General features: G+C 39.2%; 1 protein-coding gene across 2 annotated transcripts in view; it reads right to left on the bottom strand.

The window, feature by feature from the left end:
• GBE1 (1,4-alpha-glucan branching enzyme 1) overlaps positions 1 to 20,584 on the bottom strand; it is a 153,324-nt gene that overhangs the window by 23,579 nt on the left and 109,161 nt on the right. For both annotated transcript variants that reach the window (XM_053386463.1, XM_053386464.1), the window contains exons 13-14: positions 12,114 to 12,298; positions 7,569 to 7,697 (exon numbers count right to left, since the gene is read on the bottom strand). In XM_053386463.1, the coding sequence (XP_053242438.1) occupies positions 7,569 to 7,697; positions 12,114 to 12,298 (314 nt within the window). The remainder of the gene's footprint in view (positions 1 to 7,568; positions 7,698 to 12,113; positions 12,299 to 20,584) is intronic.

Here is a 20,584-nt window from a genome sequence, read left to right as displayed (position 1 = left end):
TGGGGGAACTATTAGCTTCCTTCCTTTCTGATTTCATTTCTGTAGACATTCGTCATGAATCTTAGAAAAGAAACGGTTCTGGTCTGTCACAGATAAAACAGTCCTCTAGGAAAATATTTTAATGGCAAGTTTCAACAGCTGTAATCATCTCGGAAAGGACTGTAGCTCTGAGAAAGGGGTGGAGCACAGCAGCAGAGTACATACTCTGCAGGCAAAATGGCCAGGTTCAATCCTAGAGGCCAGGTTCAATCTAGGCATCTCCAGCTGGGTTCAGCCAGTGCTACTCAAGAGCACAGAAAACACTGAGCCAGCTGGCCTAACAGTCTGATTTGGTATAAGCCTATATCCCTAATGTGACCCCCTTTCTTAATCCAAAATACTTCAAAATCACCAAAAAACGTGACATAAGGATAATACAGATCATTGGCATTATCATGAGACCTCCAATCATGTAGATGTCTAGATTCAGAAGAACATTTGTGAAGCTGCAAGGATGTGATTGTTTTTGTGACAGCTGATCTGGTTATTTCATTTTAAATAGAGGTCACAACAAAGGCTGAAGCGACTTTTGCATAAACTAAGAGGATAAAATAAAATAAGAACAGCATCTTTTGTATTGTATTGTCGAGCCACTAAAATATTGAAGCCTCTGGTGTAATGAAATAATTACATGTTGTGCAGTACTTGGGGAGGGGGGAGAAAGAGAATCCACAGCTGCTGATTTATGTCCCTCCCCAACCCGTGGGTCACCAAATTAAGCTAAGGCTTAATTCTTCCTTCTCAGCTGTAATGTTGCTATGAAACCACACTTCCCCACTGTAATTAGGCTTGGAAAGAACTTGGGGGTTTTTTCGTGCCTAATTTTTGTGAGAGGGGATTTTTGTGAATCTCCTTTCTGGAGTTTGCAGCTGGGAGGGAAAGCTTCCTGACTCCCCAACTGCTCTCTCCAGGGAGATCACCCCCAACATTAGGTTTACAAATGCCTAATTGCTGGTGGTGGGAATTTGGGGAGGGGAGGAAGAGCAAAACATGAACACATATAAGCTAAATAATTAATAATAATAATAATAATAATAATAATAATAATAATAATAAATTTATATGCTGCCCATCTGACAGGGTTACCCCAGCACTCTGGGCGGATTCCAACAAATTAAAACACAATATGACACCAAACATTAAAAACTTCTCTATACAGGGCTGCCTTCCGATGTCTTCTAAAAGTCAGATAGTTGTTTATTTCCTTGACATCTAATGGGAGGGCATTCCACAGCGTGGGTGTGACTACCGAGAAGGCCCTCTGAAGTATATACATGTGTGTGTGGCACTATGACAGTTTCTTCAGTTTGCAAATGTGCCCTGCTGCGATAAACTGTGCCTGAAAAAGGATTTCCTTGTTTCATTCCTATGAACCCTATCTTGTGTGGTCAAGAAGAGAAGATTTTTCACCTGGCCTTCATCCGTGAAAGGCAACAGGGTTTTAAAATGTTATTTTACCACATTTATTTACTACCGGGATATACACTATTCACAACTGTGTCCTGATACTGACCAGACCGAGGCCCCCTTCAGCAAGGTAGCACCTGCCTCATGTGACCAGGGACAAATTGGAAGTTTCAAGTGGGGGTCTTGTTTGTGATAGGCGTGAGAGTTCTCTATTAATTATGTCCAAGCAAAAGAAACTCAGTTTTACAGTGCAACATATATGCAGAAAAGGCATTAATGGTTTGTTTTGTGAATACATTTTCCACCAGTTTGAATGTATTGGAGATTATTATAGTCAATAGTTTTCTATTTTATTTACAATGACCAATAATTATTTTTTTCTTACATAGTCTGAAACTTTTTCCATTTGTCTGTCTGTAGCACAAAATGTTGTGAAAACAACTTAAATGCATCAGCAATACTGAATTTATTTCACTCTGCTTTTAAAAATAAAAATTAAAGTTTTGCTTACCAGGAGTTGTCGCTCTACAAGGTGTCCTCTGAAGCTTTCCAGAATATTCCAGTGCAGTTCTAGACCTGGGACTGTGCAGATGCTGAAACGAACTAGTAGAAAGCATGCCACTCGACAACTACCTTACACGAAATCTGAATTTCATTCTAAAGCCCTCCCCGCCCAGACACCATTTCCATAGTAGGTGAAAAGTCTTCTCATTCCCGGATATTAACCTTAACAGATGAAGCACCTTGATGGAGCTTGGCATTTGGCTGATCCTAAATTAAATTCTTTGTCTTCATTTTATATAAAGCTTGAATTCTAATAACCAGGGACAGTTACATAACTGCACTTCAAAGCAGCGAGCAAACGAAGCAGCTACAAAGCAACATTTTTGCCTTGGGCAATCACACTCCAGTGACTCATTCAAGTGACCTTATTTGCTCATTAGAAGCTCTAGGTACAGGTTGCAAATGTCAGGGAGCTTAAATTTACATCTTTAAGAAGTACAGCTACCTGAATTTTAATGCTAATCTTCCTGAGATCTCAGGCCATATCTAACATTATTTACTTAGCTATCCAGTTGACATACTGCTCCATTCCTACTATGAATCTGCATTAGTATGCCCTTCACCCTAGTTATTAAATTGTTTGATGCTTCATGTAGTATGCAAAACTAGAAAGCTTGCAGCTGAGGTAACCCTTTCTCTTTGACCCTTTGCAAAACTTTTTTTTTAAAGCTTCAGGCACTGCAGTGACATTATCATGCACACTGGAGGTAAAGGAACAACCCATTCTTTAAAAAACAAAATAAGCTGGAAGGAGGAAATTGGAAGTTCACACATCTGAATTTCTTTTTCAGTAAGTGATGAGACTATATTCTGCTTGCTGGAACAGCTCTTCCAACCAGAAAGCACAAATAAAAATAAAATTACAACATGGGGCAACATCACTTGCATGTATGGGGAACTGGAAATTTTCTGAACCCTCTGGTAGGAAATGTTAGGGGCGTGTGGGTTTGTGTAGTATCCATGTATTTCACAGTGTTTATAAACCCACCGTTCATCATGCTGATCTCAGGGAAGGCTAGAAACAAAATGCGGACCTAAACCAAGTAGATTAGCACTACATAGGTCAGCAACACATAAAAATATCATGGGTGAAATCCAACGCTGCATGTACCTTGACATGTGCAACAAGACTCTTCCCCTCTAAAAAGAACCAAATCTTCTTCCAGTGTCCTCAGCTTTTTAGGATTTGCACACACAAACACACACACACACTTAAAAAATTATAATACATTAAACAGCAAGCAACAAACAACGGGCTAAAACAACTGTCTCTCTCTGAAACCCTGAGTAGTGAGAAGTAAGCAAAGTGAAAGAGACTTATGCACAATACGGTTTAAGGCAAAAAGCATATAGTATATGAAAAGTTAGTTAATCATCCAGGAATGCAAATTAAATAGGCACTAAGGCTCATTTAGTAAGCAAATAAGAAAGGACAGCAAAAGCCCTTCACATTATTTCTTCATTTTTGTGTATACCAATTTTTTTTAAAGTTCTGGTAAATTTTCTATCCATAACCTTTTAAAGTCCATAGAATGTGAAACGCCATCATTTCTTGCCAGAGGGTTGAACACACATTTCCAAGACATGACTGAAAGCTTCATCTACTTGGATGAAATTCACAGCCTGGATCAGAAAGAAGCAGAAGGAGTGAGAGGCCTTCTCAGTGTATGCTGACAGTGCTAGCTATTCTTAAAAGCATGACTTGTGCTGTGTGGATGAGTTTCTCCCTATGTTTTTCACGTCCAGTGGCACCATGGTTTGATGAATACCTGTGTAGGCACTCTAGATGTTCCTTTGAATGCATTTTTCATATACTGTATAAAGTTCTTTTGCCTTGTAGGCAACACAGTACTACAGCTATATGAAATGCTCATGTATGGGTGCATTTGTGAAGTCTCAAGAGGACAGAAGCTCTGAGACACAGAACAGGTGCTTTCTGCCATAAATTCCCTGAGTTTTAAGAAGAAGAAGAAGAGTTTGGATTTGATATCCCGCCTTTCACTCCCTTTAAGGAGTCTCAAAGCGGCTAACATTCTTTCCCTTCCTTCCCCACAACAAACACTCTGTGAGGTGAGTGGGGCTGAGAGACTTCAAAGAAGTGTGACTAGCCCAAGGTCACCCAGCAGCTGCATGTGGAGGAGCGGAGACACGAACCCGGTTCCCCAGATTACGAGACTACCGCTCTTAACCACTACACTACACTGGCTCTGTGGTAGAAGCTGGTTAAATGAAGACACAGGTAACTGTGAGAGTCAATGTCATACATAGAGTCAGAATTGTGCTTGAAGTTTTCATGTCAGTGATTCACCCTGCTGGGAAGTAGTGTGGCAAAAATGGCAACAAAGTTCAGATTATGCATACTTTAACGCATGTGCGTTCCATGTGTGTGTTTCCTGTTGATGGGTTTAGCCCATTTGTGAGTCTTCTCTGTGGAACTTCTTTCCCCATAGAGTTGCATTTGTCCCACTATCCCCATCAACATTTTGATTTAAATTAAATATGCACTTGTTTGTCTAGACATTTGGAGATAGGCAATTCGGGTTTGATGGCCTAGTATAGTCAATGTCTGTTCTACTGATGTAAATTGTTTTTAGCTGATATTATTTTCTACTATTTTTAAAATTACTTTTATTTTAATAGGCTAGAAAAACATTCTATTTTTGACTACATCGTTCAGTGCCCTGGGCTGCTATAGGAGGAAGGACAGAGTGCAAATAAATAAATAAAAATAAAAGATATCTTGTGCATTGGTTTCTCCATTGGGAGATTTATTTTTTCACCTCTCTTAATATTAAAAAGGCATGTTGAATTTTCTGTAAGCAATTATTTGTGTTGAGAATGTCTGATGTATTTTCACTTCATTAAATCCTAATCTGATTTCCACTGAGTCAAAATAAATGTAGAGAGCACACAAGAAACAGCAGCAAATGCTACCACTGGGTGCATCTCTCAAACAAATTTTCCAATAACATTTGCTTGAATAAGAATTCAGATTTGCTTTGACTAAGCTTATGTTCAGTTCACAGTGTTGAGACTGCATTGATGCCCTGGACAAGCTAGCAATGGACCAAATTGATTGAAAACCACTGAGACTTGCGATTCACAACAGGAAAATGGGAGCTAGGGAATTTGACTCAAAAACTGTACACTATAAAGTGGTCTAGCATAATTCAAGGTGAAAAGTACTGTTAATTCACACTGGATTCTTTTGGTCTTCATCAATCTCATATGTACAATGGAAAATGCCAAGAGTTTACATGCATACTAAAATACAGATAATGCAGAAATATTTTGGTTCTCTTTCCATACATATATGTAAAGTAGGGTAAAATTTAGCTTTCATCTGCAAGCCCTTCTACTAAATACCACCACATGGAAATGATGTCATGGAATAATTCATAAACAGTCTACATAGTTTGCCTCTCCAAGGACAACAACCTCCATTATGGGAAGAAACAGGGCAGCCAGGGGCTGGCATTTGCATTGGATCGCCCAGAGGGTTAGAGGAGCAAAGAGGCAAGGCATGCAATAGTGCAGAGAAAGGAAAGACAACAGTGGGTTAAGAAAAAGATGCTTAATAAATGGATTGATGCAAGAGGAAGAGGTCTGATGGGCAGACAAGGTACAGGTTTGACAAAGGTAGACTGCAAGGATGAGAGGGAGGTAGCATGCATGTGGGGAAATCTCATGCAGATTCTATGAGCAGTTGAGCTATGAGCTGATGGAAGAAAATGAGAAAACAAGGATGCTTTGGAGACTGGGTCCTGCTGACGAGAAAAGCAAACACAGAGAGAGGCTTAAAGAGACATGCTGGAAGCTGATTATCATCTCAGGAACCTGTATTCATTTAAAGTCAAAGCCTTCACGCAACACACACAGAGAAGAGAAGTTATAGATGGGCATTATAAAATACCTGCTGCGGCCCTTTGCCCATGTTGGAAACTCGACTGCTACCGACGTGATGTCGCAGAGCAAGAAATAAGCCTATTTACCAAATAAACTTTGGCAGTGCGTATAAAGTTACTGAATGCAAACAACAACAACAAAAACCATCAAACATAAAAGCTAAAATTTGCTAAATCCTGGAAGTTACTAATTTTCAAGGTAACTGGCAAAGCTGTCATTAAAAGAGTGAGTGAAGTACAACAAAATTATGCATAATTTCACAATGATAAGAAAATACTGAGAAACAACGTAAGGCCCTCCAACCTTGCTATCCCAATAACAAATAAAGGGTGCAAGGCTCTGAATGCAGATTTGGTTTGAGGAAGGCGGGCATGGAGCAAATTGGTTCCTGTCCCACTGTTGCATGAACACATCCTAGCTAAAGGCTGTGCATTTAAGAGCCTGGGGAAGGAGTCCAATTCCCACGCAAACTGACCCAGACTAGAAGTTCCAAATTAAATGGTTTACTTTGCAAGTGAAGGCCTTGTATAAAATGTAGTCACATCCCAAGGCACAAAAAAACTAATAGCAAGAGTCTGAACATTCTTACTCAGAAGTAAGTCCCCATATGTCATGGGGCTTACTCCCAAACTGATATTTAGGACTACAGTTGAAAGATTTGTAACTCTCTTTGCTCAGATGCATAGTTTTTTACCTATGTCTCTCTCATCACCCCAGCTCTCTATTCTCTGCCCACTATTGAACTTTTAAACGTTCTTGGGCAGGAATCTTTTCTTTTCTTTTGCTTTGCATATAGAGAAAAGAAACTGCACATTGGTGGTGCTATATAAATTACAATATCAGCTACAACAGGAGCTATACGAACCCTACCGCTATAAACACATTTCCCACAAATTTGTATCCATCCATATACTCAAGGATGTTTACCTTATGCATTTTCCCCCACATTGTTCAGCTATTATACAATTAATAAAATGCAAACATACTGTGCATTTACAAGTGTACATTTTGTTCTAATGGAGAGCCAAAGTAACAGAATTTAAATCAACACTGCAAAAATAAACTTCTAAACAAAACTATATATTGAAGTCAAATTTTAAACAACAGTGAAGACATATCATGCTGTTAGAGGGCCATTATGGCTGTTTTGACTGTTTTCAGATTTTAAAAGTGGTTTTATTATTGATGTTTTTAGTGCCCATGGAACCTTGGGGGGGGGGGAAGAGTAGAATATAAATGTAAATAATAATAATAGTTTACATTCATAAGGTGTAAGCCTCAGGCTTGTGAGCTCCTCTGTCACTTCTCTAGCATGACCACAAGGAGGAAAACATCTCCTTCCTGCTGTTCAATAACTGAGGTTTATCATTAAATTAAAAAAGGGCAAAGAGTGATTAAACTATTGTTTATTGAAACACACCAAGATGACAAATCACAGTTTGAGACAGGCTGGGATGGAACAACTTGTCCTTCCGGACATAAAAAGGAAGCAGGTGTTTCTAATCTCCTCCTCATGGTTGTGCTAAATGACGTGAGAAGATGAAGGACCAAGTGAGAATGAGGCTCGTTCACATAGTGCTAAACTAAAGTTTAGTGTTACATCCAAAATGAAGTCATAATGATAAACACAAATAGGAAAGGAAAGGATATTTTCCTGGTTTTTCTATACCCACTCTGTAGTCTGTGTAGCTTTTAGATGGGTGGAAATTGAATATAAACAGAAGATTTGCCCTCTCAAAAGCAATAACTTTGTTTGATTCATGTTTTTCACTCACGTAAGCCTGCAAAAGATAAAAAAGGTAGATTTAGATGCTTACTAAAATGATTTTGAACTTAAACCACATAGAAGTAGGGCAATATGTATACCGTCATATTCAATTCAACCAAGGGTTTGTGGAGATGAAAGAAGTTCATGTAAGTGACAGTCTGTCATGAAGTAACTAACTTCATATAAGAATTCAGATTTTTAAAAGCTGGGTAAGCTATAACAGAAAAAAAAAGGAATAACGAGCCTGCTATAGTGCGATATATTTCACTTTAGCTATTGAAAGTGGTGGTATGCATATCTGTGGAGAAAATCCACCACAATGACATCTGAGGAGAAAATTCTTTCAAAGGCCCTGTTCTTTACTTCACATTTCTTTTTAAGTGTTCTCTGTTCCTTCTTGCTTAGGCCAACAGCTGGATTGATGGAGATTTATGGCTGCACAGAATTTTACTTTTGACATGAATCTTATAAGCAGTGTCTTTGAGATGCTGCCTGTGTCACTTTTGAATGCTTAATCAATTTCATGTCAATTTTGCTCAGGAGAGGGAAATGGGAAGTATGCTGAGTGAAGAACCTCATTGCCTAAGAAGAAAGGTGTTTGTGGGTGTTGGGCGGTGGGAGGAAGGAACATCCGAAGCAATCCTTCAAGTGGCACACAATACTCTAAACAATTTCAGTTCACTATATATTATACACACCAGAAAGAAATTTTGTTTTATAAAGTGGTGCTTGCTACATGTGCTATTTCAGAGGGCTATTTTGCTTGAACCATGCATGAATTACAGAGGGCTAATTTCAAGCTGGGAGAAGGCTAATGGGTACCTGCTATGCCACTGGAAGACAAGTGCTTGGCATTCACATTGAACTGGGGCAGCTATTAGGTATTAATATCAGAGTTGAATGTTGGGGTTTTAAATCTGTACTGCACCCTGTATTCAGCAAGAAACTCAAAATTAAGCACATACAATGAGAGTGCAATCCAAATCCATTGATATTTGCTGCTAGAAGGGGTTAGCATATGGTCATCCACCAGCCTTTGATGTGGGGGCTCTGTTGCGGCTGCAAAAACCTTTGCTGAAGCGGCAGAAAGAACAGGAGGTAAGAAACTGCTGCTAGTGGTGCTCCTACTGGTGGTATTAGATGTAGGGATGCAAAGCAGGGAATGGGAGCAAAGCAGAGCCACCAGTGGAACCACTGGTTTCAAAGCTGCACCATCTCTGTGAAAGAAACCTGATCTATGGCCCTCAGCTACGTACATCAAGCTGGAGATGGCATAGGGACAAGAAAATTCCACCCCCACCCATCTTCCTCTCTAGCCAGCGTGAGCAGCAGAGTTTGGGATGTGGCAGTGGATCTCCGCTCTCTGCTTTTGTAGCCCAGGTTTGGATTGCTCTGTAAGTTGAGTGATGGTGAAGGTATAGTAAAAAAAAAAGTGCAAGAATTAACAACAGGGAAACTAAATACAATTAAGGGCAGATGCAGGAAAGACTCAGATTTACTAAAGCAGGAACTCTTGCCTCTGTTCAAGTCTCACTGATTCAGTGGGACTTGCGATAAGAATGTATAGGATTAGGCTGCACAGGAATACTGGCTCAGAGATCAGAGGTCTGGTTTAAAAGTTATACAGTAATTGACCTCATGGTGCTATTTTTCCTATACGGGCTTTTAAAATCTCTAAAATAATCCTTATTGACAATGTGCTGTCTGCCTATGTTGCAAGAGAAAAGCAGAACATTTATTAATACTGTAACAAACAATTGGTAGAGGCACCAGAACAATTTCGTACTAGTGCGTGGCCAGATAGGCTGCGATGAAAATAAGAACTAACAGAGTCTACTATAACACCATTGGCTATTGCATATCTGCTTTGCATGTTAAATATGAAAAAGGTATTAATTTCCAATGCAAAATCTGGTTGAATCAGAAAAGCAACAAACCATGGATGGCACCTTAGACTAATTGTTTACCTATGAAATTAATTTTCATAAGATGACTCATTCTTTAAAGTTCTGTGGTTATTTTACTGCTGCTGCTTCTCTCTTTCTCCCTGAGTTATAGAGCTGCAAAGCTTTCCAAAAAGTCTCCTGTGGCAGCAACTGTGATAATTAAAAGCTGCAATCCTATCTATTGTCAACACAAGTGCTGACACAGTCTGGGAAACATGCGTAAAATAGCCTGCAAGGTAGAGCAATGAATGCATACAGCTTGTTAGTTATCTTTTGTTCCTTTAGTATCTTCAGCATCCTTTATTTCTTCATACTTACGTAGCGCTCCTTTACTGCTCCAACCAATTCATATATATTAACTCAGTAACATATGTAAGGAAGGTCAAGAAGGCTAAGGCTGTGAGATATTAAGTAACCTTAAGCAAGTTCCTGAGTTCATGGCAAAGTGGCATCAGAACCAGGGACTCAACACCTAACATTCTTAGAACCAAGCTTCACATTATGTTTAATCTATATAGTGCAGCTGTGTCTCTCATTTTTCTTAAATTAATTACAGCTGACAAGGACGGATTGTTGTTGTGATTACGGCTGGGAGAAGAATTCCATCCTCAGCCATGTCTCCCTTGAAAATTGTGCACCACCATGTGGCTCTGAGACTTAGCAAAACAGCTCTCATTGGTGCCAATAAGCATCCTCCCAAGCGGAAGTTGATCTAAGAAAAACCAGAGTGATTGCTGCATGCTTTTCATTACATGTCACATGTCGTTTGATCCTGAATGAGCCCCCTTAAAAACATTAGGGGCTGTCAGGTCAAAGGCTCAACTAGTCTACCATCCCATTTTCCATAGTGACCCACCAGATCCCACCAAGAAGTACACAGGTAGGAAATTAAGGGACTCACCCCAGCACCTGGTATTCAGTGGCATACTGCCTCTGAACATATAGTTGCCCATTTTCCAATCATACCATGCACATAGGGCTGCACCACTGATTTCATGGTCATTTATTCACCCCTGTCCCTTTCCACATCTCTGTGGCTTAAATTATGTTGTGTATAATATGCCACTTAGTTGTTTTATGGACTAATAGCAGCTGCCTCTTTTTCCTAGATAAAGCCTGGTATTCACATTACTCTCACAGTATGGTAGCCAAGATGGTGGAATAATGAGGGAAGGGCTGCACCAGGTGGGAGGGGCTTATACCATGGTTCCTCCCCAAATCAGCATCCAAGATGAGCCAGTGTCAAGGAGTGGTGCCACAGAGATGCCCTCTGACACTGATATTGCTGACACTTACCAAGATCTTAGAGCTGGGCAAAGGTGAGGTTGGGGATGAGAAGACGCACTGACAACAGTAGTGCTCCCAGCAATGTGCCTGAGCAGTCCCAACCTTGCCCCCACCCTGCATCACACTGCTAAGCGGCAGAGACAGCAGTGTTGGGAGGATAGCATTAAAAACTGGTTCAATGCTCATGTGGGGAACAGATTCAATATGGCTTCTCTATGACACACAGGAGTTCTCATGCTACCTTTCAGGTGGGGGAAGGAGTGACACGGTTGGGTAACATTAGTATCAGCAAAGATACTAATCTGTTCCTCATTACCCTGCCAATGGAATAGCCACACTTCTACCATGCTGTTCTAATCACTGCTGGTAGGATATGCAAACCACCTGCAGATATCAACATTTCAGCCGCCTTTTCTCCAGATGTATAATTAGTAAGTCTTTCTCCACTGTGTGGAACAGATGAAAATACTTTTAATAATGGCATATAAGTAGAATTTTTGACTCAATTGTGAATGGTTGGATGCAATGATTTCATCAATTTTCACACTCAGTTGCTGCCTGATTTTCAGGGTTCTCCCCTCAGCCCCTGCATGCCTCTATTCAGGAGAGCTCCCCAATTTCTAGCATATGATTTGCAGGAAGCTGCCAAATGCAAGAGAGAGATGCAAAGTCACCTTTTGCCTATTCCCTTCCACCAGCATTTGAATACCTCTAGCTTAAGTATTTTACAAATAAGGCTGCATAATATGGAAACAGTCAAAGTGTTCCTCATTTAAGTAAATTACCGGGCAACATGAAGCTTGCTAACGGGAGCTAAGAATAGTAAGAAAGCAAGAAATGTAGCACAGTAACTGAACCTGGCAGTGAGTTTATTTGCAGTCTAGTTCTAAAGTTAAGTGGAATATTGACATTATGATGACAAACATTTAACAATTTATTGAAAGCTAAAAGCATTTTCTAAAAATAAGCACAGTTATTATTATCAAACAAATATGTCAAAATAATTTAAACATTAGATGAAATCTAGACAGTTTTATTACTGGGCATAAATAAAATAAAATATATCAAATGGAGGGGAAAGAAAAGATCTTTCTTTTCATGGTAAACAGGAGACTGTTTTTCATTGTTATATGAACACAACATCACCACTCATACGTTTTGAAAATATGTTAAAAAACTTAATGTATATACTTTACCGGAGGTGATGAAAGCCAGCCAAATCTTTCTTCCAACTTGTTCATATCTCTGTCGAATTCATTTAGGAATCGATAGCGAAGAAGCTGATCATCAGCTAAATGAAACTGTCTCCTGGCATAATGGTAGCTTTCATTATTGCCTTGTCTGGGAAAGTCTAACCATTCTGGATGCCCAAACTCGTTACCTATATTAAACAAAACAAAGATAAAGAGATACAATATAAATATCTCTGCGATAGTTAACACCTCTCCAAGACACATTCAAATGCATAGTTCTTAAAAATACATACTTAAACTATTTTTCATTAAATATTTTTAATGCAAGTTTTCAGGTCTTTGAACCAGGAGTGGGCAACTTTCGAGAGGCCACATGCCAACGGTGGAGGGTCAAGACACCACATTTTTTAAAAAAGACAGTGCTGTCTCTGAGAGTCCTAAAAGCAACAAATGATCCACAAAGAAGATCAGAGACTAGACAAGAGACTACTGGATGGGTGGGTGTTCCATTGTCACCAGAGCTGTGGACATTGAAAAAGTTGCACTTTAATCATCCTATGAACAGCTGAGAAGTGAAATCTAAAATAAAAAAATTGGCAGGTGGCTTGTTTGACTTGCTTGCAAAAGTATTCTAAGCAATGTATTCTCTCCCATGCTAGCTGACGATGATGGGGCTTGTACTCCAACAACATCTGGAGATCCCAACATGGGGAGAACTGTGTTACATGACGTTAGAGGGAGGAATCTTTCCTCCTACATATTTCAGACATTGAAATAAAGTGTGTTTTAATCTGAGGATGTTATATAAACCAAATATTAATGTATGATCAGGCCAGCACATTTAACAATGTTTGCTTTTTGAATGCAACAGATGCATTAGATTGGTTGGCTTCTCCTCTTGCCCAGAAACGAGGATCAGTCTTTCCCAATTTGGTGGTCTGCAGATGTTGCAGAATTAAATGTCCATCATCCTCAACCACTGACCATGCTGGTTGGAGCTGATGGGAACTGAAGTCCAACCTACATCTGAAGGGTACCAGGTTGTGGAGAAAGACATCTATTTCATAAACTCAAATAGAAAGACAACTTGGAGAGGAATGCTAAATTCATGCATGGAGTTTTCATTTGAGGCCTTCCCTGAGGTTTTCATAATTAGGAACCATAAAGGAAAAATACAGACAGTTGTGGGAGAATCTATGCTTATAAAAATATGTTTCTAAACACTGTTCATACTTGGAATACTAGCTAGAAATATTAGCTAGGCCAAAAAAACAAATCCATCATAAAAGAAAGCAAAAACAAGGCACAAAACGCAAATAGTTTTGAATATTGCCACTTTGTAAATGAACCACCAAGCAGCAAATTAAATTTCATCTTGACATATGCAGCCATTAAGCTCCACATTCAGAAAAAAGCAAACCATCACAAAACACTAACATAAGTATGAAGTACTGTGCCTGAATCACAGAAAAACAGTGAAAGTGACCTTGGGCTAATAATGGATTGAAAATATGATGAAAATGTTGGGAGAGTATGATAGTGAAATTTGCATCAAATCAAAACAAGAATGCTCATTATATAAAAATGGTATTATATGATGGTATCCAAATTCAGATGGGTACTATATACAATGTATGCATACATTCCTATCTCATGTGTGCTAGGTAAGGTTAGGAAAGACTTGAGTGATGTGAATGAAAAACAACATTTATTTTGGAGACAGGTATAAAAGACAAAAGGTAGCTTAAATAAAAAAAATTAAAAGCCTTGTAGAATTTCAGATCAACCTAACATTTTAGCCTTAAAAAGAATGCACTCTCAGGTTTAATCTCTGAAAAGAAGCATGAGAAAAATGTAGTACACATGGATCGTCTAGAAAATGATGCTGGGAGAAGCTGTACTTTTCTAGTCTACATTAGGAGGGGAAGAGGAAACAGGAGACAGACAGTGGCAGAGATGGTGATGATGATAATAATAAAAATTTCTTATAATTTCCCACCCACCTGACTGGGTTGCCCCCATCACCCAGGGAGGCTTCCAGCAAAAATATGAATAAGACAAACAAAAATACAAATAAAACTTCGCACACGGTTACTCCAGACTAACCATAAGTTGTAACCAAAGTTTGTCTTTGGGTTTATGGCTTAGGGCTTATCCAGGAAAACTAGATGACAAGGCTGGGTTTGAATGATAAACTAACCAAAAACAACAGCTTAGCTTAGTGTAGCACAACAGCCAGAAAGGAGCAACGTGGCTGTGATCTCTCCCAGATCCTGCACATTTGAACTCAACCATGGTTTTGCTAAGCATGAAATGTGAACCAGGCTACTGAGTTTAAACTTAACTGTGATTCTGGCTGTTTTGAGAAGTAAACACTTAGCCTTTCATGCCTAAACTTTAGCCTGAAATGAACATAATGCTATATGCATGAACCTTGCGCTTGTCATTGCTCACTCACCTCTCCTCATTCAGCACTGACACAAGGAGATTGGGAATTTTTGTTTCCATTTCCCAATGAAGAATCACACCCAACTGTAATTAATCATAACTATAGTTTATTGACGACTTCATTATACACCTTTAGTTGCCAGGCAAAAATGTTCCTTTTAAACCAGGCCTTTGGTTGATCTGATTGACATCCTATGCCCTTTTAAAATGTGGTTCTTTTTTTGGGGGGGGTGTTATTGGGTTGTTGTTTTTATTTTGATTATATATATTGTGGTTTTTATTATGTTGATCTTGTTCTGTGAACCGCCCTGAGACCCTCCGGGTATATAAATTCAATAAATTATTGTTATTGAAAGTAGGCATGACTAAACCACAGCTGCCCAGGTTTGGGCATAACAATGAACTACGGTTAATTAAAAATAGAACCCAATGCTTCTACATTTCCAGTGGCTACTCCTGAAGAGCAGGCCAAAGTGAGCAAGGCTCATTCTGATAAAGTACAGCTTAGCTTTAAGTCTGAACAAAGCACCTGTAGTCTTTATTCTGCACTTGGCCACTAGAAGATTTAGCAAAATAATGAAAAACAATAAATATCCTTTATAAGAGGGAAGATAATATAAGACATAATTTTATTTTTATTTTATTAAATTTGCACCCCAGCCTTCCTCCTAAAGGAGCCCAGGGCAGCAATGTGGTGTCAACACTGCTCCCCACCCCACCGCTCAAAAAATCCCTCACATGTCAGCATTCTGGAAGCCCATGTGTTATTTGTAAGATGCAAACACATGGACAAGCTAGACCAGAAGGACGTTTCTTCAAGCCAATGCTACAGTTCCCTGGAATGCACGGGCACCGCAATAGGCTTTTATCACAGGATCCAGCCAATGGATAGAGGCAATATCTCAGTACTTGAAGAAGTATTTTTAAGCAGAAGGCCCTAGTTTCAATCCCTGGCATGTCATCTTAAAAGAATCAGGTAGCCCACCCCCAACCTCTCTCACCAACTAGGGAATATAACAAGTGAATAGAAAGAGAACCCACACAAGTGACGCTGACACAAAATCTCACACGTCCAGTTGTACCTTGGGTTACAAACACCTTGGGTTACAAACACTTCGGGTTACAGACTCGCTAACCTGGGAGTAGTACCTCGGGTTAAGAACTTTACCTCAGGATGAGAACAGAAATTGTGCGGCGGCAGCGGGAGGCCCCATTAGCTAAAGTGGTGCTTCAGGTTAAGAACGGTTTCAGGTTAAGAACAGACCTTCAGAACGAATTAAGTTCTTAACCTGAGGTACCACTGTACACTAAGTAGAAGAATATAAGCATTCCCACCCCACCCCACTCCACCTCTTTCCCCTCTTTCCTTGTCTCACAACAAATGAAACTAATCTGTAGAAGACCCAATGCACGTATTTTTGTAAACTAAGAAATCTTTAATAAAAAATATTTTTTTAAAAAATAATAATCAAGTAACAAGTGATGCGAACAATCTCTGCTCACCGTTAGTCAGAGCAGGGAATGCTGTAACAGATGGACAAGCACACAGCTGCTTATGTGGTTGTCACTTACAAATGGTAGCCTTCAAGAAAAATATCTGCAGGATTCTCCTTTTGTTTTTCATTTCTTGCACAACCAGCAGCTTTAACAAGTGGGTAACTGAAGATTTCTGAGCACTAAAGTACTATTGGGATTTCTTTCTCAGTAATTAATTTCTTTTCCTCCCTCCATTTCTATGTAAAGGTCCAAACTATAAATTGACAACGAGCCAGCTGCTACAAGTGATGGAATGTGAGACAACAATACTAATTGGGAGTGGGGGAGAAAACTCCATTAGCTTAACATTTTGATTAGTAGATGCTTTTATTTCACAAAACTATAATGAATATTAATTTCACATAGGAATTAATTGAAGTATACCACTGTGTATATGTGCATTTGTGAATTACGATTTTCTATGCAGACATCAATGAATAAACTGATATATTAAAAACAGCCATGATGATGTGCAGTTGTAAGGGAATCTGTGTATTAGTGTTGGCAATACATGGTGCTGCCAATTTACCAGTCATGGATTTAGAAGGTGTACTAAAAATACATTTAAAACTCTTGCATAAAATTACAGTCCTTTGTTAGTGCCTGTTAGGACTGTGGAAAAAGATGATCATCTGGCATCTTGGACAAGTAATGCTCTGCAGTTCCTTTCATGCCATGAGCTAAGGGGATCTTTTTAAGGAACACATCTGGGTCCCTGGAATTTTGCTGATTCTATAATGCTTGCATTTGTAGACAACCCTCTTACCCCGGAATATGCCCAGGATTCAAGGCATCCATTATCCTGAAACCTGAAAGTGAGCATTTGGCCCTGTTGACCAGAAAAGTCAGGAAGATTATTAAGGAAGACTATGCTTTGTATGTTTTTGTTAGGTTTTTGTCTCAATGTAGACCTCTATTGTAAGTAAGCTACCAGCATCTCAATAAAATTGTAAGTGTTCTATGGATTGATACTAGCCTAAACAGTGGGATTTAGAAATGAATTTACCTAGAGCTGAAGCCAAGGCAGAGGCACCTACAGTGTTTTGATGGAACATACCAAAGATCTTTGAATCTAGAATGGCCCTCTAGTGCAATTTTCCAATATCAGGTTATGTTTCCCAGAGGCTGCAAATTTAAAGCAGGATGAGGATGGTTCAACTGGCAACACCTTTACAAGTGATTTAGTTCTCCTGAAACAAGAGGCACTTGTTTCTGTGCTTTAGAAAATGATGAGTGTTTATTTAACGCAGCCACAGTGCTGAAAATACAGAAATCGTTACAATTCAAGAGCCAAATGATTTTGCATTGTTCTTTGCTATTATCGTCATATAGTTCTTTAAATATATAGTTAACATGAAAAGCATAAAGCAGCACTGATCTGAGAAAGCAGTTCATCTAGAAATGCCATCAGTATGTCTACATAGCCCGGGGATCCACCAGATACTTAATTATACTACAAAGAGGACTGAAATAGGTGTCAAAATTGACAAGCAACAAAGCTATCTGGGAGCTTCACAACTTGGTGCAAAAAATGTGCAAAACAACCCTGTCAAGATATTCCAGCAAACTCCCCCAGACTAGCTGGCTCTAAAAAGAGCCATTAAACTTGTCATTTTTAAAAATAGAAAACTTTTGAACATCCCAAGTGACAGATGTCAAGCTTCATGAATGCATTAATATTCATGAAGCAACAGACATTCAAAATTACAAGCCAGGATAATTTATATCCTGATTCTTATGCCGTTGCAACCCACCCCAAACCCTCAGACACGAAGCAAGTACTAAATCCAAACGTTTTATATAGCGCAATACTTCACACTTATTTCAAAGCTGACACAGAGAAGAGATACATTCTTGTTGATAAATAGAGTTTACCACTGTCTAAAAGGACTATGATGACAAAAAATGCGTCAGGGGGAAGAGCACAGAAATGCATCTTTGCGCCGGATGCAGGAAGTTTCCCAAACGGAGGGAGCATTCAATCCCCTTAGGGCCTTTAAAGGAAATTAGTTTACTGCATGAAGAATGCATAGACTTTGTGGAGAATCCCAACCACTTTCCCCAAGATAGTATGACAGTTGTGGGGAAATCATATTTCTCCCAAGCACGCCATCTGCTTCTTGCTGATAAAGGGAAGACATGATTTCCGTCCCAGCTAGTGCAATCTGTAGGGCTTTATGGATTGTGGTTCTGCAGATGCCAAGGGCATGTTTTGGGTAGTGTCTCGCTATCACTGGAGACCAGAGATACATCCTCTCCCTTCACCACCACACTGTATCTGAATCGTTTAAAAACCTTTTAAGGAAAATAATTTACTTTATTTATCTTGCCTGCTAGAGGTTAACCTCTCTCCACCACACTACTATAGCAGGAACACTCATAAAGACTTTTAAAATGTAAAACAAAACTAGGTAGATATTTTGTGGGCATTTTCTCCTTCCGCACAATTCAGCAGCATACCAAAGGTAAGCCAGTTAGTTGCAAAAGGTATTTCATTTCTAATTCCAACTTCGCTAATAAAGATATGGGGAAATCCTTAATAAGTAAGGCTTGCAGTTGGAATGTGACCCAGATTCTATGAAACCACTGCTTAATCTTTATAAATCGACAAACATTTAAAGCAATATGCCAGTGCTGAACAAAAACATGCTATTTCAATGTGATTACCATTCAAACAAACATTTAAAACCATATTTCTACAAGTCTAGGGGGCAAGAGAGAAACACTACCACTTAATGTTCATAATGCAAAGCACAACTGATGACTAAGGCTGCAATCCTATATACACTGGCCCTACGTTCATATTATTAAAACCTATTCGTCCCTTTTTTCTTTTCTTTTGCCAATGCAACCCAAAGTGACTTACGATAATGAATAAACAACATACATTAAAGGCACCATAGAATAAAGCATAGAAAAATCTAAAGCACAGTCTTGTTTTTAAAAGGCAGGATTATTGGTCCATGCTCATCTATACTGAAATGCAATGGCTGTCTAGAGTTTCAAACAGGAATCTTTCACAGCACTATTTAGATGCTGGGGGTTGATTGCACCCAAAACATCTGCTTACTACTGGGCTACAGGCAATCCTTCCTCCGAAGATGCTTCAAATGTTTTGAAAATAGCCACCATTGAACACAAACACCTTTTGAGCAAACATTCATTGGCTAATACTGCACCAACAGCTCATGAATTAAGCAATGTTTCAACCAGGTATAACTTTTTAAAATAATTATCTTAGTTATTGTTTTAATTATCTTAGTTAATGATTCCCTTATGGGTTCAGTCAGACGGTTTAAAATTGTGGGCCCCTGTGTGCAGCCCTCACTGGGACCCTGCTGAGTATGGAAAATGGTAAGAGCCACTATTTTGTCTTCTGTACATGAAAATTTGTGTTTGATCACACAGAGTTCAGTAATAGGAGATGCCATAATGTATCTGCAGGTCCATTTCTGTGCAAACGGGCATGCAAGAATAGACACAGATAATGTTATGACTGTCATTTTTTCCCCCTACCATGTTGTTGATTTTAGCAAGGCTGGTAAATATATGTAAGTATCAAGTAATGTGGGTGGTACTAGTCATGGAACCGTCATCTTGTACATACTGGTACATTCTGGAATGAGTCCCATAAATTAAAGAGCCTGGTCGTTTTTTAAAAAAAATCCAGTGTGAGCCAGAAAGCATCAATGCAAAAAACTGCAACTGAGTCAGTACTAACATGCCATTTAAAAATGCCACTCTTTGTCTATGATACAAACTACTATGTTTAGTAGTTAAAAATATAAAAAACTTGCTGGAGAGAGCATTCAGTGTTGTTGAATATATTTCCATTAGCCTTGGCAACTGCATCACCCCAGGAATATCTTACAGGTAAAGAGCATAGAGCAAACTCCCACTCAGTCATGAAGCTCACTGGGTGAGCTTGGGCCAGTCACTTACTCCCAGCCTAACCTAACCTTCCCCACAGGGTTGTTGTGAGGATAAAATGGGAAGGAGGAAGCATGTATACCCCCTTGAGCTCCTTGGAAGAAACTGAGATTTGAATGTAATAAATAAAATAAACACGTGAGTCTGCCTGATAGCAGGTCCATCTAATTCGGTATAATCCCTCCAGCGTTCTCCAACCTACTTCCCTCAAGATATTTTGGACAACTCCTATCATCCCTGTCACCTACCATGAACTGAGGAACACAGTTCGCTAGTGTCTTTCACCTGATCCAATCCTTTTAACTGGAGATTTCAGGGAGGAAACTTGATACGTTCTGCAAGAAAAGAATGCTGTCTACGACCCTTATTCAAGGCCCATAGCACTCATGAAGCTCTCCTGGCAAAGCAACCTATGCACGGACGTCTTCCTTCATTTAAGTCAACAGTTAGCATCTCTTACTCAGGAGCTTCGGGTATATATTACAATTTGATACACAATAGGCTCTGGACTGAATGCTATGCCTTTTAAAATGTAAAGGGGAACTCTTTTTCCATTTCTT

The sequence above is a fragment of the Podarcis raffonei genome, chromosome 4, assembly GCF_027172205.1.
Source record: "Podarcis raffonei isolate rPodRaf1 chromosome 4, rPodRaf1.pri, whole genome shotgun sequence".
NCBI classification, from domain to species: domain Eukaryota; kingdom Metazoa; phylum Chordata; class Lepidosauria; order Squamata; family Lacertidae; genus Podarcis; species Podarcis raffonei.
This window is presented reverse-complemented; position numbering and strand designations above follow the sequence as displayed.